The sequence below is a fragment of the Homalodisca vitripennis genome, chromosome 6 (genome assembly GCF_021130785.1).
Source record: "Homalodisca vitripennis isolate AUS2020 chromosome 6, UT_GWSS_2.1, whole genome shotgun sequence".
Lineage (NCBI taxonomy): Eukaryota > Metazoa > Arthropoda > Insecta > Hemiptera > Cicadellidae > Homalodisca > Homalodisca vitripennis.
In genome coordinates, this window is record NC_060212.1 from 32,306,413 (window position 1) to 32,332,742 (window position 26,330).

Consider the following 26,330-nt stretch of genomic DNA (forward strand, 5'->3'; position numbering starts at 1 on the left):
GAAAAATCAGTTGGGCTGATTTCCCTCTTATCGGAACATTCTTAGTCTAAAGATTTCAGGATAGTTGAGCATCCATGAGTTCAGATACACTGAGTATCATACACCATATCTCTCCATTGACAAAAACAAACTGAGCCTTCAATCACATATATTTTCATTTATAGCTATAATTTGGAATTCTTTTTAGACTGGGAATTCGTTCAAAGTTATTCTGCTACAAATGGGTAAATTCTTCAAATATATTACCAATGGATTACTTTAAATATATCCTTTAATGCTATAAATTAACATTGGATCCATCAATCGTTTAACAATTGTCATTTTTACAGTAATTGTTTGATGGAACATTTAGCAACGTTTTGTAAATTTTGGATTTTTTTGTCATTTTGTATTTTTTTAGAGGCTCAGCTTTACTAAAACTTTTTCTTTAAAAGATTAAATTTGAGATGACCATTGGAACAAAAAGCAATCAACTAGAAACAAGAAATGTGATCAAGTTGCTTGATAAAGAGCACTAACATGTTTAATGAAACATGTTAAATCAAAGTAAACAATAAACAAGAAAAGTGTAGAAACTCGAATTTACACACACATACATAAGAGACATAAAGCACATCCCAGAACACTAGTGTAGCTGTCTACATTGTGCAATATTTTCTGAAAAAAAAAACACACAGTACAAAGTTTACGTCAGAGAACAACAAAAGTGACACAAAATATAAGAACACAAAAAAGAGTAACAAATAAAATTAAAAAGTGCAATTTATATTAATTGATAATGATTACCATAATGATTGTGGAATGATTTTACAGAAGGTGCATTAATGTTTTAATATTTTGCGGTTATTTAATTGTGTTATTTGACAATAGTTATAGTTCTTTAATTTGTGCATTATTTGTACTACCAAATATAACACTGCAGGAGGAGTTAAAGATTTGTTAATACTTTTGTTAACTATTTTTTAAATAGGAAGCCATTAATGTATGCACTACAAAAGCAAAAGCGTATTTCAAAATAACACTTCACCTTTATAGCAAAATATTACTTATAGGTAAAAACTAGTTTAAACAGCATTTCAATGGTTCAAATCAAATAAAACAATATTTATATAAAGCTTAAACGTTTATAATAAAATTGAATCAAAGAGAAATATCTTCCAAAGTGATACAACTTGATTATTAAATCCAGCTAGAGTTGAACCTAGACATTTCAAATTCTGCAATTTAAAATTCCAACGTATCTTGATCTTGCATGTATTCTCTTATGTTTTATTGGTACAAGTGTGAAGTAAAATATTTTATAATTATAACTGTATCGTTCACAGATTGAGAAGAGTTAACACATTCATGATGACGTGAATGTACACCATTCACAACTGTCATCATGTACCCAATCAGGTACACACTGGTCTTTCATAAACCACATCGTGCGCCCGATGGGGTACACACTGCTATGCATTTCATAATTCGTTTTTATTGTATGCCTGTCTTTGTAGTTTTTTTTTTTTTAATTGATCCCGCTTTTAAATAAATACCTCAGGCTATCATATACACTGTCAGGCACAAAATTTCTTTATATTTTAGTTCAATTATTTTTTTATTTGTTCCTTGAGGTACACAGAAAAACATTGAAAAAACAAACTGAAATTTTTTTGCAAAATTGTGAAGCCTACATATGTTTCTCGTTGTATTTAGATGTTTAACTCAAAAAACTATTACAGATTACGGCATTATTATTTAAAAATTCGACATCATATAAAAGAGTTCGGAAAATAGTTGTCGTTGTGAACTTTTTAAACTCTACAAATAAAAACTTTTAGGGAGGAGACAATTCAATTCAAAGATGATAAAAGTACTGTCAGGTTAAAACCTGTACCCTCCATCTTAGTGTGCGGTTGTTTATTTCTCCACTTTAATTAAAACGTTTAACCCTTTCTGTGCCAAGACCATTTTCACATCACGTACATTAATGCTGATCAGTTCTGACAAAAACTGCAAGGTTTAGGAATAGCCATGTCACCTTATTACTGAAGATTTATCATTTTGTTCTATACATTGCTGTATAATATTATAATAATATTAAATATAAACTTAAAATAACGAAACCGAATTGAATGAGATAATGTGTCCATATTCAATGCTCAATGAAAATAAAGAACCAGACTTGGTTCCTCAATACTACCAGGCAGCTCAATGGTTATATGCGTACGTTTTTGACTTAACCATTGTAATGAGATATCAATAAGTGCTGAAGAAACTGGCAAAATACATCAGGCAGAGCTGGTATGCCATGCCATGAAGGTATCAAAGGAAATAATGAGATAGAATTTCTGGCCAGAAAGGCATCAAGTTCCTTTTCACAGATCCATAATCTTGATTTGGTATCCTTTTAGTTTCAAGAAGGGGGTTTTGAAGAAGTACGAATGGTGTGCTGCAACAAAATTGTAGCAGAGCAGTTACAAATTAAAACAGTCAAAGATGTTCATATCCCCTTTGGGAAAATTAGTGCAACGGTGACAAAAAAATCGACAGATCAGATGGGAATGTTCACAGATACTTCTATGGTAACATGTTTGGAGATCAAGATTGAGTGACTCGGAGATCTGTAGATTTGGCAATGAATAGGATCAGTCTGCGGAATACAGTTCGTTGGACTGTCCAATCAGTAAGTTTGTGGAACTGCTGTAGTTTACAACTGAATTAACATTTATAGTTTGGGAACACCAAAGGTCATGTCAAGGACACCAAATGATCTCATATCACACTCAATGCACTTATTGCAACATTTTGTAACACAATTCGGCAACATTTTCATAGGCCATAAGGTATAAAATGGGATTTATGAGCTTACAACTAAAAATTATTTAAATTTATTTATGTTTATTTCGAGTTCTTTTGAGAAAAAAATTATTTCTAAAATTTCCTTGTTGTGTAACTAATTTTCACCTTATCCCCGTTTCTTCTCAGTCCATTATATTCCTAGCTTATTTAGGAAAGTCAGTGGCAACCCTGGTAATTTTCAAGCTAAACTCTAATAATCGCTAACTATACTTACAAAATCATTCCGAATTTTATCACAATTCTTACGATACTTACAATTTAAAAAATACATATAACATATATCTATTAGAAAATAAAGTGAATTTGTAATACTTATTTACTACGACAACTCGACAAAACAAGCAAGTACAAACGTTAATTGAATGAATGTTCACACCTTTATAAACAAACGTTTTCCAGATCTAGGTCCAAGCAAAATATTTACAACAACAGTTAAAGAATACTTACGCCATGGATAATGTTCAAAAACGTAACCGTTGGTCATGATAACAGCACCAGATTTCTAAAAAAGCAATAGTTGTGTAAGCATTGTTATCACAACAAATACATTTTCAATAAAAGTATTTGAAATCACTTTATTTAAAAGTAATTTTAACTGATAAATTATTATCTAAATCAATTTAGCTTTATCAATTTTGCTATATTTTTTATAGCAATTTAATAATAAATATAATTATTGCTAAATATTTTTACTTTCTTACCATTCCTGGATCAACAAATAAAATTATGTGTTTCAAAACAATTATGGTTCATCTTTTAAGTGATTTGAGTAAAGCTCATGAAAGTGACAGTGAAATACAGGTAGAAAACTTACATGTTTAGTACGTTTTCAGGATACATACTTACAAGGATTCGGTTTTAAATTAAAAGAACAATTATAAGACAAACATTGTAATTTAGACGAATTATTTCCATTGAAACAGGTCTACAGGTCTAAATACCTATTTAAATTAGATCAATTCCATAAAAATATTATTTAATTACATTAAACTGTATAACAAAGATAGGTAAAGCTAACCTCAAATGTCTCCTGAGCGGTAAGCGAGCCAGGCCACCAAAAGAGAGAGCGTCTCTCTCGGATACCTTCCATCTGAGGGATAAACTGCGAAGAGTCGCTGGCATCGTACGAGCGCATCTCACTCAGCACGTGGTCCTGTAACAGTCAGTAATCTTTCAGCAAATGGAGAAAAGCGAGGAATCATTTTGTGTGGAAATTACTAGCAAAATGGTTTAGGAATTTGGCGGAATATGTGGACAGTAATCGTAAATTTGGCTAAAATGGTATTAACAAATTGCAATTACAAACAGCTATTCCTATCACTTAGGCATTTATTTAGTTTTTTATGTCTCATTAAATTTGTTCGGTTACATGATGTAAGTCTTGTAGACATCACCAGCAGACGTAGCAGATGATATTTGGACAGCAGTTGATACGTTTCAGGAGAGATTGTTCATGGATGAGGAGACTGTGACTTAGGTATGTATAAGCAACTTTTACTAAGCTCATGGTTTTTTATTTAGACTAATTAGTTGATCGATCAAATCAAATCATAATCTTCTTTATTGCCATAAAGAACCAAAATTACAGTCACATTTGCAGCTACAGCTGAGTCTGTCTCTACTTTAAAGGACTAAAAACTTTAATAAAACTAATTCTATTACGTACAAATCTAGGTACTTCAGATTCCAATACAATAGATTCCAATCAAACTGATATTCATTGGGTAGAATTTGTCGATCTCTTAGAATTCTGATCAAGAACATTTAGAGCATTATAATTTTGAGCAAAAGAAATTCTTCCAATGAATGAAAAAGGGTTGTATAAAAGGCATACATAGTATTTTTTTTTCAAGAAAACTTTTTATCATATTTTTGAATTGAAGATAACAAATGATTATATACTTTCAGAGAAATTACAGAGTGACTGTCCTGTGTTTTGATTAGTCTGTTAAATTTATTAATATCAAACTCTTATGCCTTGTGTTTTATGAAAGAGTTCATTGTGGGGTTTTAATAGTTCTGAGTTTTGAAAACTTTATTTCATTAAATCAAAAAGATACAGATTTATAACAGTTTGAACTTTTAAAGTTTTAAAAAGAGGTTTACAACGTTATAAACTATGTGAATTGATCATTTATTCATATGATTTTTTTTAGAACAAGTATATTATTAATTTTGTTTGCATTTCCCCACACAATAAGCCCATTACCAAAGAATGGATTGAAAGAACGCAAAATATGCAGTGTTGACGTATTTTTTATGGACTGAGTAAGTCACCTAAGGAGAAATGATTTACTCATGATGATTTAGCAGATATAGAGTGTGAGTTAAAGGTATGGACTCTGTTTAGTTTTTAATGGATAAAGATGGAGGGATGGAACTCGGACACATTTCTAGGAAATAAAAGTAAACTTTTTAGTCACTGTTATAACTTTGCCCATTTCCCAAAATAGGATTTTTCGGAGGATTAAAATGTAAACATCTATTAAGTGACACCTAATTTGAAAGTTCTTGAAAAAAAGAAGAAGCACAGTGGAAACTAGAGCTTCTATCTCAACCCAGTACAAAATGACAGCTCATTGAAAGTAATTAAAAACTAACTGAGGCAAAACATGAACATTCACATTTAGAAGGTAAATAGCTTCAATAGACAACCACTTTCCTTGCAAACTCAAACCTGTTTTACAGTTATTAGGGCAGGTCTCCCTTATCTTATCAGTTTTGAGGAAGTTAAGACTTTTTTGTGATACTTTACGTTGAAATGGAGTGTTTTAGTGTACAAGAGCGTTATGATCCTGATGATGCGAGGCTATGGAGACCAGGTAAGGTCTTATGATGAAATAAGGAATTTACTTAATGACACATCCTAATCAAAACCCTGTATATAAATCAGGAGTTCAACATGTTACACTATTAATTAGACAACTCACATATTCAATGTCGTTGCCGGTGCGCAACAACATGACACTTTGGTCCACAGCTAGCAGGCCGATGTAAGAGTTGGGCTTGGCCTCGAAGTTGAGCTCTACAGGAGATCCGGGTCTGGTCTCCAAGCGATTCATTCTTACATCCACCTGGAAAAACATCAGTAATTAGAAAACCATATTTAGATTATTAAAATTACTGTTGTTTATTTAAACTTGTATGGAGATACAATATGTAGACAAATGTTGTAATTGTACTGTAAACATTATTTATTTCTTAAACTGCTATTTCCGTGATTTTATTTGTTTTATGGGATGTATCCAGGAATTTATTTTTGAGGAAGAATATATAATTACAAGGATTAATAGCATATGTATAATAGAATAATGGAAAATAAAAATATTTAAAATACTTACCAATTGTTTGTGTCAACATGTTAAAATTATACAGGTTTTGTTGTCCAGAAATAAGTTTAATGAGTCTCTCACAGCTAGAGGAATTTTATTTGACATGTTGGCTATTCTGCCGTGTAGCCTGATTCTTCCCCTTCGCAATGAGACCAGTTCAAGGTCAGTATGTTGAGAGCTGTCGAGGCGACAATACGTTTCCTGCAAAATGTTAATCCAATCTCCCGCCGATTGCGAAATACACGGCGTCATCCGTTATCTCGTTTGGAAGAGAAAAACTAAGGTTGAAATTCCTCGCGGGAGGAATCAGGCTACATGGTAATGCAGAGCCAATATGCATACAGTATTTAATTTTTGTATAGGCTTAACTATATATTTTCAGTAGAATATGTCATATAGGTACAAAATAATGCCTAAAACAAGTTTTTCAATAAATAATTATCTATATACGATTATTTTCCCAAAAGCAAACAAATAATTCTCAAATACATGTTAACTTAGCTTAAATAAGCAGAAACATTTGTAAGTCCTTACAAAGTTCTGAAGGACTCCGTCCAGTTGGATGTCCAGAGCGTCTGCTACTACCTCCCCGTTCTCGCGTAGATACTGGACTACCACGTGTGCAGTGGGTGCCATGGCATAGTTGGCCAGGAACCTCCAGGAGGCAGTAGTTTGCTCCTGTACTGTTACAGTAGCCGCTATGATCACATCTCCACGCCCCAACACTTGGTAGCTCACGTACTTCATGGGTTCAGTGGACGTAACCTCAATCTCCACATCTTGGTTCACCTGCACATGGGAGATTAAGTATACTGAACAAAATCTAAAATTTTCGTTCAATTTTATATTGGATTCTTAAGTTATAGACCATTTTCACACAATATAATTTAATATAAGAATGTTTTATGAGCAAGCAAAATTGTGAGCTTCCATTTCCAAAAAAAAGTATAGAAATGGAAATGTTTTGAACTCAAGCTTAAGATGTTTCCTTAAAAAAAAATCAACAAAAAATCGAATAATGAATGATTCGACAAATTTTGCAGAAATTTTGGTTATAATAATTTGTACTATTTAAATATGAAACAATACTTACAAAGTGGCTGTTGCTGCAAGTTTATTTTAACTTGAACATTTAATCAAAAACAATTTATTAAATTTAAATATAAAAGTTTTTATAAGACAACAGTGTCTATATTTGTTTACAGATACTTGTTGAATGACTATCAAAATTGTTAAATGCAGTGATAAAGAATTGAAGACTCCAAAGGCTCTGTAATGCAATGGATTTGATAGACGTACCAGTACGTCAAAACCAGTCATCCAAATGCTTTGATAAGAACTACCAAAAGCTTGTCCATTTATGGGCAATGAGCTTCTATAAACTTACCATTGGGTTTTCAGTCTTGACTACAGCTTGAATGAAGTTGTTACTAGGAGACATGGCCGCTGAGACGGTAGAAAACCATTCTTTCACATTCAGGTATTCAGCCTAAACACAAAGTAAGAATATACTTACAAATCCAATACTACTATGGGTCAGTAATAAGGCTTTGGTGAATGAACATGTATTGAGATTCCAAAAATTATAAGATGGTATTGAGATTAATGCAGTGAGTGAGAGAAAGAACCAATTTTGTGTAGTTACAGCAGGTCTTACAAATCATTACAAGGGTTATCCACAAATATTTTCTTTTTCCAAATATAACCGCTAATCTTATATACTTTTGAATCTGAGAGAAGAGAGTATTTGAGAGTCATTAGAGCTTCCAATAATTTTCATTTGGGTATTGTACACATTTTTGTGCAAAGTGGTACATGACATTCTTGATTTATTTAAGTATTGTACAATCTGAATTTCAGAAAATCTCACTTATAATCTTATAATCTTGGAATTATAAGCGGAAGATTAGAATTGATAGCCAAACTGTTTGAATCTGATAAATAAACACCTTTACGTAGATAAAGAAGTGAAAATTACAACTCCTATTTTTAAAGTAAACAAGACCATTGAAATAAATCTGTACATAGTAGTAACTTCCATGATACGAGTTCCGAAAATGTATTATTTATATTTATCCCGTGATGTAAGATTTCATTAATGTTTCCAAAGTTTGGAGGCCCAGCTTTTTTCGCCCATACTAAATATAACTTTTGACAATGATTATTTTAACTTACAAGATGAAAATTAACAAACATTTAGATCCAAAAACCTCACAACGCAAGTGTTAATTTAATACTTAAATAATTTTTTAAGTACAATTATTCTACTTATACATTTGTAAGATGCATTACGCTTTTACAGTGGGCTCACTAAAACCACAATTTAAATCCCTAGATTACACAAGAGAAAGAAACAAGAGTGACAGCTAATTTACTGTTAAAAAAACTCAATCAGTTTTAGATCAAAAGAGATATTTGAATCCAGTCTTGTGAGAGATGAGTAAAATATTCAATGCTGTAATATTCAATGATATAGGGCTTTATGAAAGAGCTGATTAGGGGATCACAAGGATTTCCCTCCAGAAAATGTTTCCAATATTGACCTAAGAAATCACGTTTTAAAATTTTATTCTAAACTGCATTGACAACATGGGTTATATTATTTTTTAACTCACGGTAAATAAAAATTGACTGATTTCAACAGTTACATTAATCGATAACAACACACTAACAATGCCAACAATTGCTTCAAAAATTTCCTCCAATAAATATGTTTCTTTCTAACTTGGAAGAACAAACAATAGGCTACTACTACTGACCTCAATTCCTAGGGTGGTAGCATTGGTGAGGGGAGGGTGAAAGATCAGCTCTACAAGACCGTTGCTGGACAGTTTGTACTCTGTCTCGTTGTAGTTGTCCTGATCGTACGAGTATCCCCAGCGCACCTTCACGGGGTTGGTCCTGTCGGTCACTGGCGTCCCATCGTGGTGGCTCAGTTTTATCTACAGGTGAGAATTTTATTAAAGTATTAGTATTAAAGCAGTATATATTCTAAGTGTAAGTATTAGTATAGCCAGATATCTATTATTGGCAATTTAAAGTATTAGTATTAAAGCATTATATATTTTAAGTGTAAGTATAAGTATAGCCAGATATGTATTATTGGCAATTTAAAGTATTAGTATTAAAGCAATATATATTTTAAGTGTAAGTATAAGTATAGCCAGATATGTATTATTGGCAGTTTAGGTCTAAAATCTGTTGACTGAAGATGGCTCTTTACAAGGAAGGCAAAATATTTCGAGAATTGAATTGTGTTGGTAATGTTTTGATGAAAAGTAAATTGTAAATATTAGATCTTAGCTGATCAAATCTATTACAACTCATTTCTCAAAATAATCAATAAAGAATAATTATTCAATTATATAAAAAAAATTGTATGGTAGCTTGTTAATGAGGTGAAAAATACTAAAAAGAGTAATAATGTCTATTTATTTATATTTATTAATTTTATTTGCACATTAAAAGAATTAAATAAAGAAAAGAAAATATTTTAGTTTACATCGAAATCCAAAAATTATACTTACGAATGCTGTGTATTTGAGACCAGGTTTAAAATACTCTGACGTTTTCACAAGCTCCAGTTTGTATTTATACTTGTGTAACATAACTTGTGCCGAGTTGTTCTGTCTTCTGCCCGTCAGCGCCTCCTCGACAGCAACATCAAACTGTACGGCTCTCTCGTACTCATCGGTCAGCCTGGGCAAAACAGTATTTTTTTTTAATTACAAGTAAAACTTTAAAAATTAGCCTATAGTAAACAATACCTGTCTTTCTAGAGCTCTCCTTTTCTTTCAATCCCAATCATGAACTTTGAAAAGCCATTATCAATCTAAGGGGATACAACTTTGAATTACTTCTTTCTACAACACTGCTTAGATGTAAGGGTTCATTAAGAAACAGTCTTCCTTACTACTAAATTTTTTATAGTATTAATCCTTTGGACGCCAATGCCCGAAGCAGCTGAACGACCCATGACTCCCATTGCCCAAGAAGCCAATTCTATCAAAAACTGCCAAGGATTCTGTGAACACTTTTACAATACTAAATGTTTCAACCTGTACTACACTGATTTATTTTTTTTTCTGTAGCTTTTTAAATTTGCTATTGATTAATGTATATTAAAAGTGCATAATGTATATGACGTATTTGGTAAGCATGTGGTGATTACTACAAAAAAAGAAATTTACATAAAATAATAACATGAAAAACATTTTTTATGGGATATACTTATATGTACTTGATAAGTGGATACATTTTATATTCATTAGGAAAGTACAGAAAATGTTTTCGAAAAATTGATTGATAAGAAATTATCATAATAAGCACCAAGTATGAAAGGAGATTTAAATAACTAAAAACAAACAGGTAGTTTTTATCAACTAACATTTATAAAGGTAGTTCTTATTTACTTCCACAAGACCAAACAAGTAAAAACAAACTTTAACAGCTTGTAAATAAAATTAAAAATAAATGTTTCTTAAACAGCGTATTAACTGGATGTTGACGGTTTTCGTATGAACCTAGGTGGTCCAAAATCAATCAGCCAATTGGTGTCTAAAGGGTTAAATCATATTCTAAAGAAATTTAAATCAAGTTTGATCAATACTTGATTTAATTGTGAGTGATTCCCTGACCTCACCTGATCAAGTATTCAATCAAATTATCAAAGTTGATCAAACCATTCAATCATGTTTACTCAAGTTTCATGTTTTTTACCAAGTCTTGAACAAAAGTAATCAAACAACTTAACCAACATTTATAGCGTTATATCAATTTTAAAGAACTTAATCAGGTTTCATTGAAAATTTTGGACTGGTTGAAGAATACCGTTTTTTATAGGTAATATCCTGCGCTAAGTTGGGTCTTCTATTCTTTACAGACGATTTCTAATACATGTTTATTGTTTGTCTTAGTGTAATAATTCGCTTAAATCTGTTAATATAGAAAGTAACAGCAAAAAATAAATTAATAAGACAATGAAAATGCTTACAAAACAATTCTGACAGTAGTACAGTTTTATATTCATACCTTGCATAAACACACACTTATTCACATTTAAAAATACATTGTTTTAAGGGGATCACACTTCTTCAATACAATCTTTTATTATTAAATTTTGTAATTAATGTCTTTTTATCTTTATTTGCATTTAAACAATTATTTAGAATTATCTGGATTCTTCAATTTTTATTTCCTATGTATTTTATGGCTTTTTGTAATCATTGTCACAGTTTTCATATTTAAAAGATTTTGAATAACTTTCTTATCTCTTAACCTATACAAATACAATTATATGACATCAAATGATGAAACTTTTAGTGTATGGAAAACGTGCTAACTGAGTTATACAAAAACATATACTTTTTTCAATGTTAAAAATTGTTTAATATATAAACATAATTATATTTATTAAAAACTTATGTGTTTTCTCTGTAGAATGAATAAGAATATTTATTTTCTCTAACACACAAAAATAATTTCTTTTTAACAAACACAAGGAAATATGATATATAAAACTTATTGATACAAAAATAATCATTACTTAAAGAAATTGAAATAAAATAATACTCAGTACCATAATCGAGTATTATTTAAGCAAAAAATATTACTTTTTCCAATTAAAATACTTGACATTTAAATACAATTGACTTCTTAATTATTGAAGACAAAATTTAGGATGTCAGAAGATTAAGCCTGTTTAGAGGTTCCAATATTACATTACTGAAATTGGCCATGCTCATACATAACTAAAAAAGAAACATACCAGTGCTAAAATAATAACAACAATACTCTTACCACTCAACATTATTACACCATTTATATTAAATTAACACTGGTGAAATAAAATAAAATTACACAAACGTTTATTTTCTGACAATGTTTTCCACTCTAAAAGTTAGGATGCAATATTAAAATGTCGTGGTACAAGTTTCATGGTTCTATCTTTTTTGGTTAAAAAGTTTTGTATGGTGTTTGATAATAAATTATTTGCGATAAATTTAGTTTAAGTTTACCTCAACTCCTTAACAATATCAAACTCTATGACTGCCTTTCCATCAATAGGTATCACTTTCCGGACAGGAGGGGTGAAAATCGGCTGAAGAAGAGAGGAGAAGTACGCAGGATACGCACTGATGGTGGCCTCGCCCCTCACTTGGCGTCCATACGTATACCTGCACACATGCACATGTTGTTTTATAGTCTCATCATCAAAGATTTTGAAATGTCAAAGACCCATAAAAAGTACCCTTCTGGTATAATCAGAAGAAAAGTTCATTTCATGTATGAATATAATCTGTAAATATAAATTCAAAATATATTATTAGAGTTGAAAATTAAATAACATGTATACTAAATGATAACTATGATGAACCTGTAATATATAGAAAATAAAATAAAAATAAAAAACACACTTTTCCAAGTCTGAATTCCAACTATATTGAAATCTTATTAGATAAAAAGTTGGTCACATAAATACAAATTTTGTTTCGTAATAGAGAATTTTCTTAATTATTAATTTTTATTTAGATTGATTTATAGGTTATATAAAAGTGTTATACAAATCTAAATATACATTATACACTTGAGCATTATACCGACCAGAATATAGCTGTGATGTTGACGTAATTGTCTTACTGGAACTTCAAAAGTTTTAAAATATTTGCATTCATTACTACTTTTTAGTGCATTCTTAACAGACTTACTTGGCACGAACGGTGGCAACAACCTTGGAGTCCTTGAAAGTGGCATGTTTGGGCACGTCGATGGTGACCTCAAACTTGGGCAGAACGTACTCTGCCACTTGGAACGATTTGGAAAAAACTTGATCCAGCACACTGACTGTGATGTTCCAGTCTCCGAGGACAGGGTTGGCGGACAGTTCCATCTCCCCAGAGAATACCCCTCGCGTGGTCAACGCCCGAGTCCATTGCTTCACTCTGTTACGATCTCCATCCTGCATAGACAAAGTTATCTTTAAATTTTATACAGATAGCACTACTGTTTTAGTCAGTGGCGTAACCAGGCTTTGGTTTTGAGTAGGACTGATTCTGATTGAAGAGCACACACTTACTGTATGAATCTGAACAGTCTAAATTCCTAATTCGAATAGGCCTAATTCAAAGTAAAACGCTTAACTGTTGTATTTCAAACAAGTTGGATTGGTGTTGTAAGACAATTTTTTTAGGGTTCTTAAAGAGTTTTATGCCCCTCATCCCCTTCTGTAGTTACGCCACTGGTTTTAATGTTAATCCAAACAATGATCAATTAAACCAATTCGCACAGTAAGGATACTGTTAAGACTACTTCTGTGTTATATTAGGCAAGTGGATGCCTGTTAAATGTAAATAAAACAAAGAATATTTTGTTTCTTTATGATTTGAAAATGTTGATGCAATATCATGATAATTCAAATATCCCTTCAGTAAAGTTCTTAATAATAATGTTTGTAGATTGCAATCCGGCGTAGAGCTCATATTTGAAAATATTACAACGTAACTGTCAGATGCTATTGTCAAGACATCTGTTAAGACATGTAATATCACGTTTGAAAGTAATTACAGTCGACTCTCGATAATTCGAAATTGGCGGGACATGCAAAAAAATTCGAATTAGTGAGAGTTTTGAATTACCGAGAGTTTTCGATTTATTGAGAGGAAAAGAAAACTATTCGAATTACCAAGAGTTTTTTTATTAAACACACAATTTCTCGTCTTTAAATGTAAATGTCTTGTCCGGCATGCATTTAAAGAATAAGCCGGTCTCGTAGGTGTTAAAAATTTTGTGTGGTTCATAACTTTCTGTTAAGCTGGACAACTCTACACGCCAATCGGAACACACACTGTCGCTAACGCTAGCGCTTTCCCCACAAACCTTTTTAAAAAATATACCATTACGTTTTTTTGAAATTAGTCAACCAGCCTTCGCTTGCTGCAAAGCTGGGGATGCCAAGCTCTTTAGCATATGCCTTTGCCTTTTCTTTTAAAAGCGAACCTCCAACAGGAACATTTTTATATCTACACTGTCTAAGCCATGTGACTAAACACTCTTCTAATCTAGGATATTCACCTTTTGTCGTTCTTTTTCTTCCTGCTACGGAACTCACTTCAACTATTTTTGTTTATTTTTTAGAATGGTAGACAAGGTACTCGCAGGGATTTGAAATGTTTTTGCAACTTCCGACTTCGCTTTACCACTTTCTACCGCCGCGATCACTTCTTTCTTTTCCGAAAGAGAAAGACATTTATATTTTTGCTTAGTAGCCATCACGACAAACACTTCTTACACACAACAAACACGACTTCCACACAACACGACGCAAACATAACCAAAACTGCAAAGAGTATGCTCTGGGACACAGGATGCAAAGTTTCTTGTTATGACAGGAATAAGTTGAAATGCGTGTTTCCCACCGGCCGACTCTCAATTCGAATTACAAAGAGTTCTGTCGAGTGAACTTCGAATTACTGCGTGTTCTGTATCGGCCTAACCTCAATTCGTTTACGTCATTTCGAATTATAGAGAGTTCCGCCGACAAGACTTCGAATTACTGCGTGTTCAGAAGTCTGTCCTCTGCGGTAAGTTCGAAATATCGAGTGTATCAAAATGCATTGAAAAATTTCGAAATAGCGAGAGTTTTTCAAGGGACCGTCTTTTTCGTTCGAATTACCAAGAGTTTTGAATTATCGAATGTTTGAATTATCGAGAGTCGGCTGTACTTCACAACTTTCAGATGCTACTGTCAAGACACCTGTTAAGATATGTAAGATAACATGTTTTACAAATTTTCAGTCAATCTCCAAATATCAGGGAAATTGCAGTGGGTACAGGATGTATTAGGTCTTACGTAAGAGAACAAATGAAATAGATTGTAATCGCTGTCACAGTATCTCTGAAACTGATATCCACTGTAAACTTTTTATTACATCAGAAATGCTGACCTTATTAATCCACATTAATATAATCTTGTAAATTATACTTCATCATATTTTGAACTGTGCATTCTTATATAGTGATTACATGAATGAAGTAACTTATGGTATGAATAATGCTGCAATAAATATAATCATACATTAATCATAAATAACCATATTGTGACATTGTTAAAACTTTATAATAGATTATTTCCATTAATGATACAGTGTCCAGAAAATACCTGTAGTGTTTAAATGTAAGTTTTACTATTGGCTGAGGTTAAAGTCTGAAGTTGGTGGAACATTTTTTATTTACGAGTATTCATATGTTATTCTACACCATTGTGTAGATCTTAATATTGTATACTTTTATCATGACAAAAATAAAATATTTAACAACTCTTCAAAGTAATACTTAACATTCAAAAACTGTAAATGGTCAGTTTTACTGCAAATTTGTCCAAATTTAGTTTCTTTCACATTGCATTTTTAAATTATTATATGCAGCTTGACCCATGGTTACATTAAATATTTCCGTGAATTCCTTGGAATGTGAAAAATCAATTATGGCAAAAAAATTAATTTTACAATATGCATAAATATAGTGAATTTCATCAATCTTATTACTAATCAAACCATCATTTCAGCTAACTATTTAGAAATAGAAAGTAAAACTTCCTAAAACCTGCATAAACCGCACAGACTATTAAAAATTTGCACCAGCTATTCCAACTACAATTACAAAGGTTTCTACCATTCATATGTTGGAATCAGTCATAGGTCATTCACCAAGGGGCTAGGCAACCATAATGTACATATACAGACAATGCCAGCTCGTTAAAAACAAATTTGTAAAACAACCAACCTCATGTTTGACAAAACATGTTGCACTTGTAACAAAGCCCTATTGTTGCAGCATCCTGTTAGACTTATTACTCAAAATTCCCTGGTGCTGAAAGAATTTGTTTTCTTAATACATGGATGAATAATCTACAAAAATACATTCTATACATAGGCCTAATATTAAAATAATATTCATTCTGAATACTATATATTTAACTATTCTGAAATAAACTGATATAAATATTTTAATATCATTAACAATTAAGTATAATATTTGATCTTCTTTTTCCTTAACACTTAAATTATTCTTTAACTCAATTTTACAACTGAAAGTTTTTTGTGTACAATATAATTGTTTTCTAAAACCAATTTTGTAACTTTCTTTGACTGTCTGAGAGGCAAGAGCTAATTTATCTTTGTGGCAGATTACACAAAGTCTCAGTGGCCGGTTCAGAATCCTCATTTCAGGAGGTCCTTGCTGGGGTTCCACAGGGGTCAGTTTTGGGCCCACTCTTGTTTATTATGTATATAAATGATCTGCCAACCAATATTCCATGTAAGACTATTCTATATGCAGATGACACTTCTTTTTTAGTTACTGGCAAAGTTTTCCAAGAAGTGGAAGCACAAAGTGACCGAGTGATGGAAATTGCAAACTCGTGGTTTGATGTCAACCATCTTAAAGTCAATGGGGATAAAACTGAAACAATTTGTTTCACATTAAAAAAGTTGCACATAGCAGAGAGCTGTATTAAGCCAGTGAAATTACTTGGAGTAACATTAGATCAAAAACTATCATGGGAAGCTCAAACTAACTCAGTAATTTCTAAACTATCTAAGGCTTGTTTTCTGTTACGTAAATTACAAAACTGTGTTGGTAGAAATATGTTGCTCTCTTCTTATTTCAGTGACTTTCACTCACACTTACTTTATGCCTCAATGCTCTGGGGTAACAGTAGGGGTGCCAGTCAAGTTTTTGCGTGGCAAAGAAAGGCAGTAAGAATTTTAGCCAATTTGGGTTATCAAGATGATTGTAAACAATGCTTTATTGACTACAATATAATGACTGTTCCTGGCATTTTCATATTTCAAAATGTAATATATGTAAAGGAGAATTTTGAAGACTTTATCTGCTTTGATGAAATTCATGATTATGACACTAGGGGAGCTCGGGATATTGTTGCACCTTCCTCTAGACTTAGGAAAACATTAGTTAGCCATAAATATTTACAAATTAAATGTTTTAACAAATTACCTCAAACGTTTAGAAGCTTAGAACTTCAACCATTTGCAGCTAAACTGTCGAACTGGCTTATAAGTAAGGCATTTTATTCCCTTGAAGAATTTTTTGCTACAAATTGTTACCTTCCTTAGGCCTGGAATGGAGTTGTTCAAATAAACTAAGTAGCCTTATAACATTTTTATTTATTATATTAGTTATATTGACGTTGTCTATAGCAATTGTAATATTGACAAATGACAATAAAGATATTCTGATTCTGATTGTATTTTATGAGAATACAACATCGTTTTTTCATGAAAGTGATAGAAAAAATTTTCTCTAAGACACAAATTAATCATCAGTGCAAATTTTGATTAGAGTCAAAGGCTAGCAATAGTTAAAAATTACCAAATGTTAAATATATTACAGATTTAATCCCCTCTCATCCCTTATATTTTTTAAGTTTTAACCTGCCCCTCCTCATAAAGCCATATTCTGGCCCTAGTCCATACAGTACAAGGCCAAAGGTACTGATGAAGGTTATACAGCACAAGGTAAACGGTACTGATGAAGGTTACTTGGATCTTATCAAACGGAATAAGGAGGAGAGTCCTATCAAACGGAATAAGGAGGAGAGTCCATACAGTACAAGGTCAATGGAACTAATGAAGGTTACTTGGATCTTATCAAAAAAAATGAGGAGACTCCATATAGTACAAGATCAATGGTACTGTTGAAGATTACTTGGATTTTATCAATCAGAATGAAGAGATGAGTCCATACAGTACAAGATCAATGGTACTGTTGAAGGTTACTTGGATTTTATCAATCAGAATGAGGAGATGAGTCCATACAGTACAAGGTCAATGGAACTGATGAAGGTTACTTGGATCTTATCAAAAAGAATGAGGAGACTCCATATAGTACAAGATCAATGGTACTGTTGAAGATTACTTGGATTTTATCAATCAAATTGATGAGGATAGTCCATACAGTACAAGATCAATGGTACTGTTGAAGGTCACTTGGATTTTATCAATCAGAATGAAGAGATGAGTCCATACAGTACAAGATCAATGGTACTGTTGAAGGTTACTTGGATTTTATCAATCAGAATGAAGAGATGAGTCCATACAGTACAAGGTCAATCGTACTGTTGAAGGTTACTTGGATCGTATCAAAAAGAATGAGGAGACTCCATATAGTACAAGATCAATGGTACTGTTGAAGATTACTTGGATTTTATCAATCAAATTGATGAGGATAGTCCATACAGTACAAGATCAATGGTACTGTTGAAGGTCACTTGGATTTTATCAATCAGAATGAAGAGATGAGTCCATACAGTACAAGATCAATGGTACTGTTGAAGGTTACTTGGATTTTATCAATCAGAATGAAGAGATGAGTCCATACAGTACAAGGTCAATCGTACTGTTGAAGGTTACTTGGATCGTATCACACTGAATGAGGAGGAGGTCCATACAGTGCAAGGTCAAAGGTAGTGATAAAGATTAAAAAAAAAAAAAAAGTAAAGAATGTCTTATTTTACCAGGCGAAGTTAGGGCTAAGAAGCCCTCTCTAACACTTAACCTGGGGACCAACGGCTTAAAGGTGACTTCCGAACCACCACCAATGGCCGGGCAGGCGGGCCGCTTGCAAGGACAGGATCGCTCACACAGATTACTTGGATCTTACCAAACAGAATAAGGAGGAGACTCCATACAGTGCAAGGTTAATGGTACTGTTGAAGGTTACTTGGATCTTATCAAACAGATTGATGAGGAGAGTCCATTCAGTGCAAGGTCAAAGATACTGATAAGGTTACTTGGATCGTATCACACTGAATGAGGTAGAGAGTCCATACATACAGTGCAAGGTCAAAGGTACTTATGAAGTTTATGAGGATCTTATCAAACAGAATGAGGTGGAGAGCCCATACAGTACAAGGTCAAAGGTACTGATGAATGTTACTTGGATCACAGGAAACAGAATGAGGAGAAAAATGCAAACAGTCAAAGGTACTGATGAAGATCACTTGGATCTTATCAAACAGAATGAGGTGGAGAGCCCATACAGTACAAGGTCAAAGGTACTGATGAATGTTACTTGGATCACAGGAAACAGAATGAGGAGAAAAATGCAAACAGTCAAAGGTACTGATGAAGATCACTTGGATCTTATCAAACAGAATGAGGAGGAGAGTCCATAAAGTGCAATGTCAAAGATACTGATGATACATTACTTGGAACTTATCAAGCAGAATGAGGAGGAGAGTCCAAACAGTACAAGGTCATTTATACTGATGAAGGTTATGTTGATCTTGACGAACAGAATGAGGAGGAGAGTTATCAGTACTTCATCAGTACCAGATCAATGGTACTGATGAAGGTTACATTTTTTTAGATCAATACATTTAAAATCAACTACTAGACATGTAAATAACAGTTATATCGGCATAATCTGACACAGACATAGGCTAACTAAAACTTATTTACGAGTCTGATGATTCATTTAAAGTGTCTCAAGTTAAAAATTACCTATAGAATAATTTCACAATCCATATTTTTAAAACTACTAGTACCCCACCATTTCACCTTCATCAAAATTACTGCAACTGGCAATCCATTCCTTTCCTTGAGAAAATTTGTCTACCAATTTTAAAAATTGTAAGTTACTTCGTGCTCTCATACAGAACAAATTGGGTCTCATCTCTTGGATAATGAATGTACCCTGTGACAATGTGAATGGTTTGTAGACTAATGACCCAGGAGCATCATCACCTGGCTGCAAGAGGATTATATAACAACCTCTGATTAGCTATCCTTCTTGAAATACTCCTACCTAGCTCTAGACATCTTCTAAACCCATCATTAACACATGCTTCCATCTTACAACTGGTGAACAATTTCTGAGGATGAGAGACAACTTACGGTAATGTAGATGTCCAGAGGGGCGGTGACCGAGGGCTTGAGATGGGAATTGAGCACCAAGGCTCGGAACTGGACCTTGTGTCCAGGCTTGTAAATGGCCTTGTCTGTCTGGATAAACACAGAATAACTCTTGTGGATGTACTGGAGAGCCGTGGAGTTGTAGAAATCTAGACCACCCGAACCTTGAGCTGTGATGTTGTATTGCCCCGGACCCACATCGCCGATCTAGCACATAAAAGAAAAACACAAACTTGTACTGATAAAATCATTTCAGAAGGTTGACAGAATGAAAATTATTTTTGCCAAATTCAGTTATGTGACTACAAACTACTTTCATAAATATATTCATAAAGATAAGTTTAAAATATTTGTTAGCTCTTTCAAGCATTGGTAATTAGACTTAAATTTTGATCTTTTATGTAAAACTTTTTAATAAACTTCCTGAAAAAGCATAGCATATGTCTATTAGTGTATTTAAAAATGTTGTAAGTAATTGGCTTGTTGATAACACATTTTATTCTTTAAATGACTAATTAACATGTGATATTAGTACTTAAATTTTTGTAATAATTAAAATTTTGTTAACAGTTATATCTCCTGTTATTTATTTATTGTTGTTAAATATATTTTAATGTTATTTTTATTTGTTGTATTGTTATCTATTTATTGTTATTTATTTACTATTTAATTTATACTGTATATAATGTTTTATATATGTTATATATATTTAGCGAGATGCTGCTAGCATTATATTTACTTTTATTTTATTTTAATGAGTAAGTTGTGGCGTTATTGACATTTACCATGAATATATAAAATTTACTTTTACCTAATTTTGTAATGGCTAATCATTACAATTGTTTTTTGGGATTTAAAAGGTGTGATAGAAGTAGGCCATTTAGTTATAAGAAAAAGTTATTTTGTCCATTGCATTGTCATAAATGCTTAAAGACAATAAAGATTTCTTAATTCTTCATATGTGATATACACTATTAAGAGGCAGTGACGTATATAGAAAATATTTCAGAGAAGGCTAACACAGTGGGTCGTTTTGGGGGTATAAATACCCAAAAACAGAGGCTCGAAAATTTTTCTTCAGAAAGTTGTTGAGCTAGAACAAAGTAGCTTAGAACAAACAACTGGGTGCGATTTTAATGCTTGTATTTCAAAATTTTGAGGGGAGGTTGAGCCCCTAAGCCCCTCCTTGTATACTCCCATGTCTTGATGGATCATTTTTGTATGTCGCCATCAAGGCTGAGGTTCAAACAATCATACAGACTTTTTTTCTTGGTTTGTACGTATTTCAATAGTTATAATAAATTTTATAACAGTTAACATTATGCTGACAAATAACAAGAATTTTACCAATTAATTTCAGTTTTATAACATTTGAACTCTAGTAAAGGGAAGTAATGTTATGATAAGTACCAAAAATAGTATCAAGAGGAAAAATTTTGTATTTTCTGTTGAAGCAAGTATTTGATTAGTGAAGGAGAGGATTACTTTAAAGATTTCTAAAGCTTTGTAGGCACAATAACTCATCTAACATCTTACAACCTTTTTGTACGATCACTGTGTTCAATTATTTCTCACTCACATCCAGCTTCAGTATCCTGTTCTCGTAGGGCGAGACTGTGATGAACTGACTGATCTTGAAGGTGCCTCCACTGTCCTGCTTACCTCCGACGTCCACCTTTACTGTGGTTGGCTGACCTACGTTCACTGTGCTCACAGCCACATGGTACTCTGTGTTAGGCCTGATCACCCGTGGAGCGACAATCGTATAATACCTGCAACAAATAAAATGTGTCATAACAAAATTTTTAATTTCGGTAACTGACAGGAATAGATAACATATATATATATATATATATATATATATATATATATATATATATATATATATATATATATATATATAATTCTTAAATATAGAGGATGGTTTTGGAGCAGCCCAAAATTATTCCTTCAGTTAAGATCCTCCCACATCTACCTCTCACCAATCCCATTGCCAACCAATCAGTAGGAAATGCCAAAAAATAAAGTGTATATAACAGTCACGAGTTTTGAGAAAATGAAAGATTTTTGTTGCTTCTTTCAACTCTTTGTTCAATAGTGTATGCAAATTATAATCTGAAACAAAATTTATCACTTTGGTATTTTAACCCTTTCACTACCCTCACAATTCAACCCCACTAAAAATGTGCCACTAACAATCAATACTTTTCTTGAAAGAAAATTCCTATATTAATTTGTAACTAAACCTATTATGTCTACTGAACCATCGAGTAACAGGATATTCAGGTTATGAAATTAATGGGATTTATTAAACATTTGCCTTAGTTAAGTTCTAACAGTAATGCTAGATCTGCAATCTGACCTCTTCCTAAGGCTGATACTTTACATATAGAATACAAATCAGGTTAAAGTGAACAATTCATACAAATACATTGTGACACACAGAAGTTAGAAATCACAACAAACGTGTTCTGAGTAGACTTCATGCAAACTACCTCTATAAACCACGCAACAAATATAATAACAATCATTAAACTGAGTACGCAGGTTAGACTACTTATCTAGCTAAGGAATAGAGAGAGACCAGTTAAAAACATACTACTTGAACAAATAATTCAGGATGAATAAGGATGGGACCTATCTCAGTTATACCACATTGGAGGAAAAGGAACCTGTATTCCAGCCTCCACCAGTAAAAACAAAAGAAGGGGTCTTCTTACGCTTAGTCTTGCCAAAATATTTGCCATTATGTGGGCTTCATCCTCTCCAATGCTCATACTTGTAAGATTAAATTAAAGATGGGAATATAATGAACTCTTAGTTCTCAACACGCAAACCTAACCTTATTGTGAACTCCTAGTTCTGCTAGTAAGGTCTGCCTACTCCTGTACCTTCAATGAGAACCAAGAGCTTCTGCCCAATGCTGACGTCAAAATCATCTGTGAGGTTCCAAAAAGGTTTCATCCCCTAGCCTCAACCCTCCACAATCCCAAATGTATTCAACAGTCTCCTCCAGCTGATCACATAGTCTACACCTAGAAGTGAGTCCTAAGGTGTGGAGGTGTTTCCTGAATTTCCCGTGTCCAATAATAAGGGAAATAACCTGTATAAAAAGGTCTTTGTTTATCTTCATTGACCAATTCGTGAACTCAATTTTAATGCCTGTAGTGAGCTTCTTGTCCAGAGAAACTCTGCCACCGATGACAAGGCTTATTCTTTATGCATTTCCTGATAGCTTGGTAGGCAGTTGATTTTCTTATACCACAGGCTGTTTCAGTTCCAAGAAAGTGCCTCTATGAGTCATTTCTCGCTAATTCGTCAGCGAGCCACTCTGTATATACCTTGTAGCAGGGTATTATAACTGAACAAGGGACACCGCTAACCTCGAGATACACAATAGAGCAGTTAGTTACCTCCAGGGCGAACCCCGCGGTGACTCCCGAATCGGAAGGTACCTTCTCTTTTGTCACTTTTCCAACAGCTGTCATGTCACCGTTATTTGTTTAGACCTAATTATCTCTCACTTCTCTTCAGCACGGCAGTTGGCCGTTGTTACAGCGGTGTCTGACTTTCTCGCCGCGTAATGAAAGTTACGATGTGATTGGAAATGCAGGCTGGCAATTACGCTAAAAGTAGGGCTCGTTTAGAGCAATTTAAATCTTCTACGTCAGTAGTTAAGGTTCCCAACTGAAGCATTAAACTGAATTTGGTATGCGATGTCTATAAGTTCATTTGTAGATTTTACCCTAGGCGCGTTAACAATATTTGTGGTGAGAGTATATTTGATATATTTTCCCAATAGTTCCTACATGTAGCTTTCCTACCTTCAAGGACGCATGTGTTATTTTCCACTTGATAAACGAAACTTTTCCTTAAAAATTATTACGTTAACTTTCCGCCCATCCACGGAAGCGGGAGGAACATATAGACGCCATCTAACAATTTGTATTCTTTAAGCAAGCCACTTAGTTTTCTTATGAAACCGACAAAGGAATGTCTCCTAAGAAAAAAACTAGTTTTAGTGGAGGGCAAGATGGTAATGTACCAAAAGGGTTAAAAACGTAAAGTTGTTTCATCATGTTTTTGTGTGACACGCCAAAAATATACTGTAATCCATACACGTATATACTATCACCATCAGCCAAAGTAAGAGACCAAAGGTCAGCATTTTTTAGCCAAATGGTCGGCTTTACTTGTTATTTGTAGCGTGTCAAGCTGAAAAACATGATCTAAGAAAAATGAATTTTAATGAACTTATTATCGTGTATTTGAAAAATTGAAACCTTTCTATTCTGTATCGTCTGGTCCATATCGTTTACGTAAATCAGAAAAAATTATCCGAGGATAGATCCATGTGGAACTCCATGTGTTATTTTTTATTTTCAGGATCATTTGCGAAAGTGATTGAGATCTCCACACACTGTTACCATTAGTCACCAAAAATGTCTGATGCATTTCAGGGACAGACTCGTACATTACACCCCTATAAGTTGTGCTATAACGATTCATTGAGCACACGGTGAAATTCTTCGAGGAGATCAAGAAATACCAACTTTCTCACCTTTCCAGGAAACTGCTGAGGTGTTCGAGAAACACTTGTTCAAAAATGTTGCTCCATAGCAATACAAGATTGCGTGTCATGTTTTGCCTATCATACGAGCCTCGTATCTATATCCAATCAAAAATGAATAGGGACTTTTATACCTATACGGTTGAAGACGGAAAATAGCAGAAAATGATTTATGTAACAGTTGTGAATCATGGAGAATTGAAACCTGAGTAATTTACTACCTGTTATATTACTTGCCACATTTTAGGATAACTATTCACGCTGTTCACAAAACTTCCCACGGACTCACGTGGGACAATAGTGAGACGAGAGCTGCATACCAATTTTCAAATGTGGCCGTGACTAACTAAGCAATTGAAGTCACCCACACGCTTCCGAAACCTGGAATTTCTTGGCAATAGCTCGGTCTTAAAGCTGTGTAAATTATCACGACTTCAAAGAAATTTTCACAATACTGTTAAGAACGTTTTATTTGAAGTAAACGACTGTGCAGTTTTGTTACCTGCTACGCAAAACAGCCGTTTTGTTATATCCATAACGCAGGTAAAACTGTAGCGGTTCCCCTTTGAAAATGTATTATTTTAGGTTATGTTTTCCTTGAACTTCGGCAATATGAACTTCAAAGAAACTTTCACCATACTGTAAAGAACGTTTCATTTTAAGTAAACTACTGAATAGTTATGTTACCTACTATGAAAAACAGGATCGTTCCACTAAATCCATAACGCAGGTAAAACTGTAGTGGTTTCACCTTGAAATCCAAATAATTCATCTTATTCTGAGCCATCAATGTACAATCTTTGGATTCATCGATGGTTCTTGGCAATGTGATTTCAAATAAACTTTAAAAACACTGTAAACAACTCTTTATTTGAAATAAAAGATTTTTTAGTTATGTTACCTACTACACAAAACTGAATCATTCTACTATATCCATAACGCAGGTAAAACTGTAGCGGTTTCCCGCTGTGTTCTTTTAGGTTATGTTCTCCTTGAAACCGAATAATTCAACTTATTCTGGGGCATCAGTGTACAATCGATTCGATAAGTTTTCTTCCATGGTTTTCGGCAATATGACTTCAAAGAAACATTAATAATACTGTAAAGAACCCTTTATTTGAATTAAACTACTGAATAGTTATGTTACCTACTACACAAAACAGAATCGTTCCAATAAATCAATAGCCCAGGAAAAATTGCAGTGCTTTCCGCTATATTTTTTAAGGTTATGTTCTCCTTGAAACCCAAGTAATTCAGTCTATTCTGGGGCATCAATGTACAATCGATAGATTCGTCGATGGTCGCGCTACAGTACTTGAAACATTTAAATTAGAGCTCAATGGATGACTGGTGAAACCGGTGGTCGGTGAAAGAAAATTAACCAGAGGCGCTGAATTATCAGTTACGGAACTCACCGGTGGCGGCGCGCATTGACAATGGCTGACTTCGCCGACTGTGCAATTTTACTGCAGCGACGTGAGTGATTACGTCGGAAGTGTGTCAACTAATCGCCCATGTCCGCTTCCGTAGACCGTTATCGCCCATAAAAGTTGGCGGTTTTCACAGCCTTGTAACCCAGAACGGAGTTATGCCGCGCAGAAGGCCATATACTTTTCTTGAGAGGGGTTATGTTTGTATCTGTTATTTTGGTATCTT

General features: G+C 33.3%; 1 protein-coding gene across 2 annotated transcripts in view; it reads right to left on the reverse strand.

Annotated features, from left to right (window-relative positions):
- Positions 1 to 26,330, reverse strand: part of LOC124364219 (CD109 antigen-like) — a 128,742-nt gene that overhangs the window by 43,287 nt on the left and 59,125 nt on the right. For both annotated transcript variants that reach the window (XM_046819536.1, XM_046819537.1), the window contains exons 3-13: positions 21,684 to 21,876; positions 20,087 to 20,311; positions 12,881 to 13,131; positions 12,191 to 12,349; positions 9,701 to 9,872; positions 8,933 to 9,115; positions 7,561 to 7,662; positions 6,708 to 6,962; positions 5,772 to 5,915; positions 3,860 to 3,994; positions 3,289 to 3,343 (exon numbers count right to left, since the gene is read on the reverse strand). In XM_046819536.1, coding sequence (XP_046675492.1) covers positions 3,289 to 3,343; positions 3,860 to 3,994; positions 5,772 to 5,915; positions 6,708 to 6,962; positions 7,561 to 7,662; positions 8,933 to 9,115; positions 9,701 to 9,872; positions 12,191 to 12,349; positions 12,881 to 13,131; positions 20,087 to 20,311; positions 21,684 to 21,876 — 1,874 coding nt within the window. The remainder of the gene's footprint in view (positions 1 to 3,288; positions 3,344 to 3,859; positions 3,995 to 5,771; positions 5,916 to 6,707; positions 6,963 to 7,560; positions 7,663 to 8,932; positions 9,116 to 9,700; positions 9,873 to 12,190; positions 12,350 to 12,880; positions 13,132 to 20,086; positions 20,312 to 21,683; positions 21,877 to 26,330) is intronic.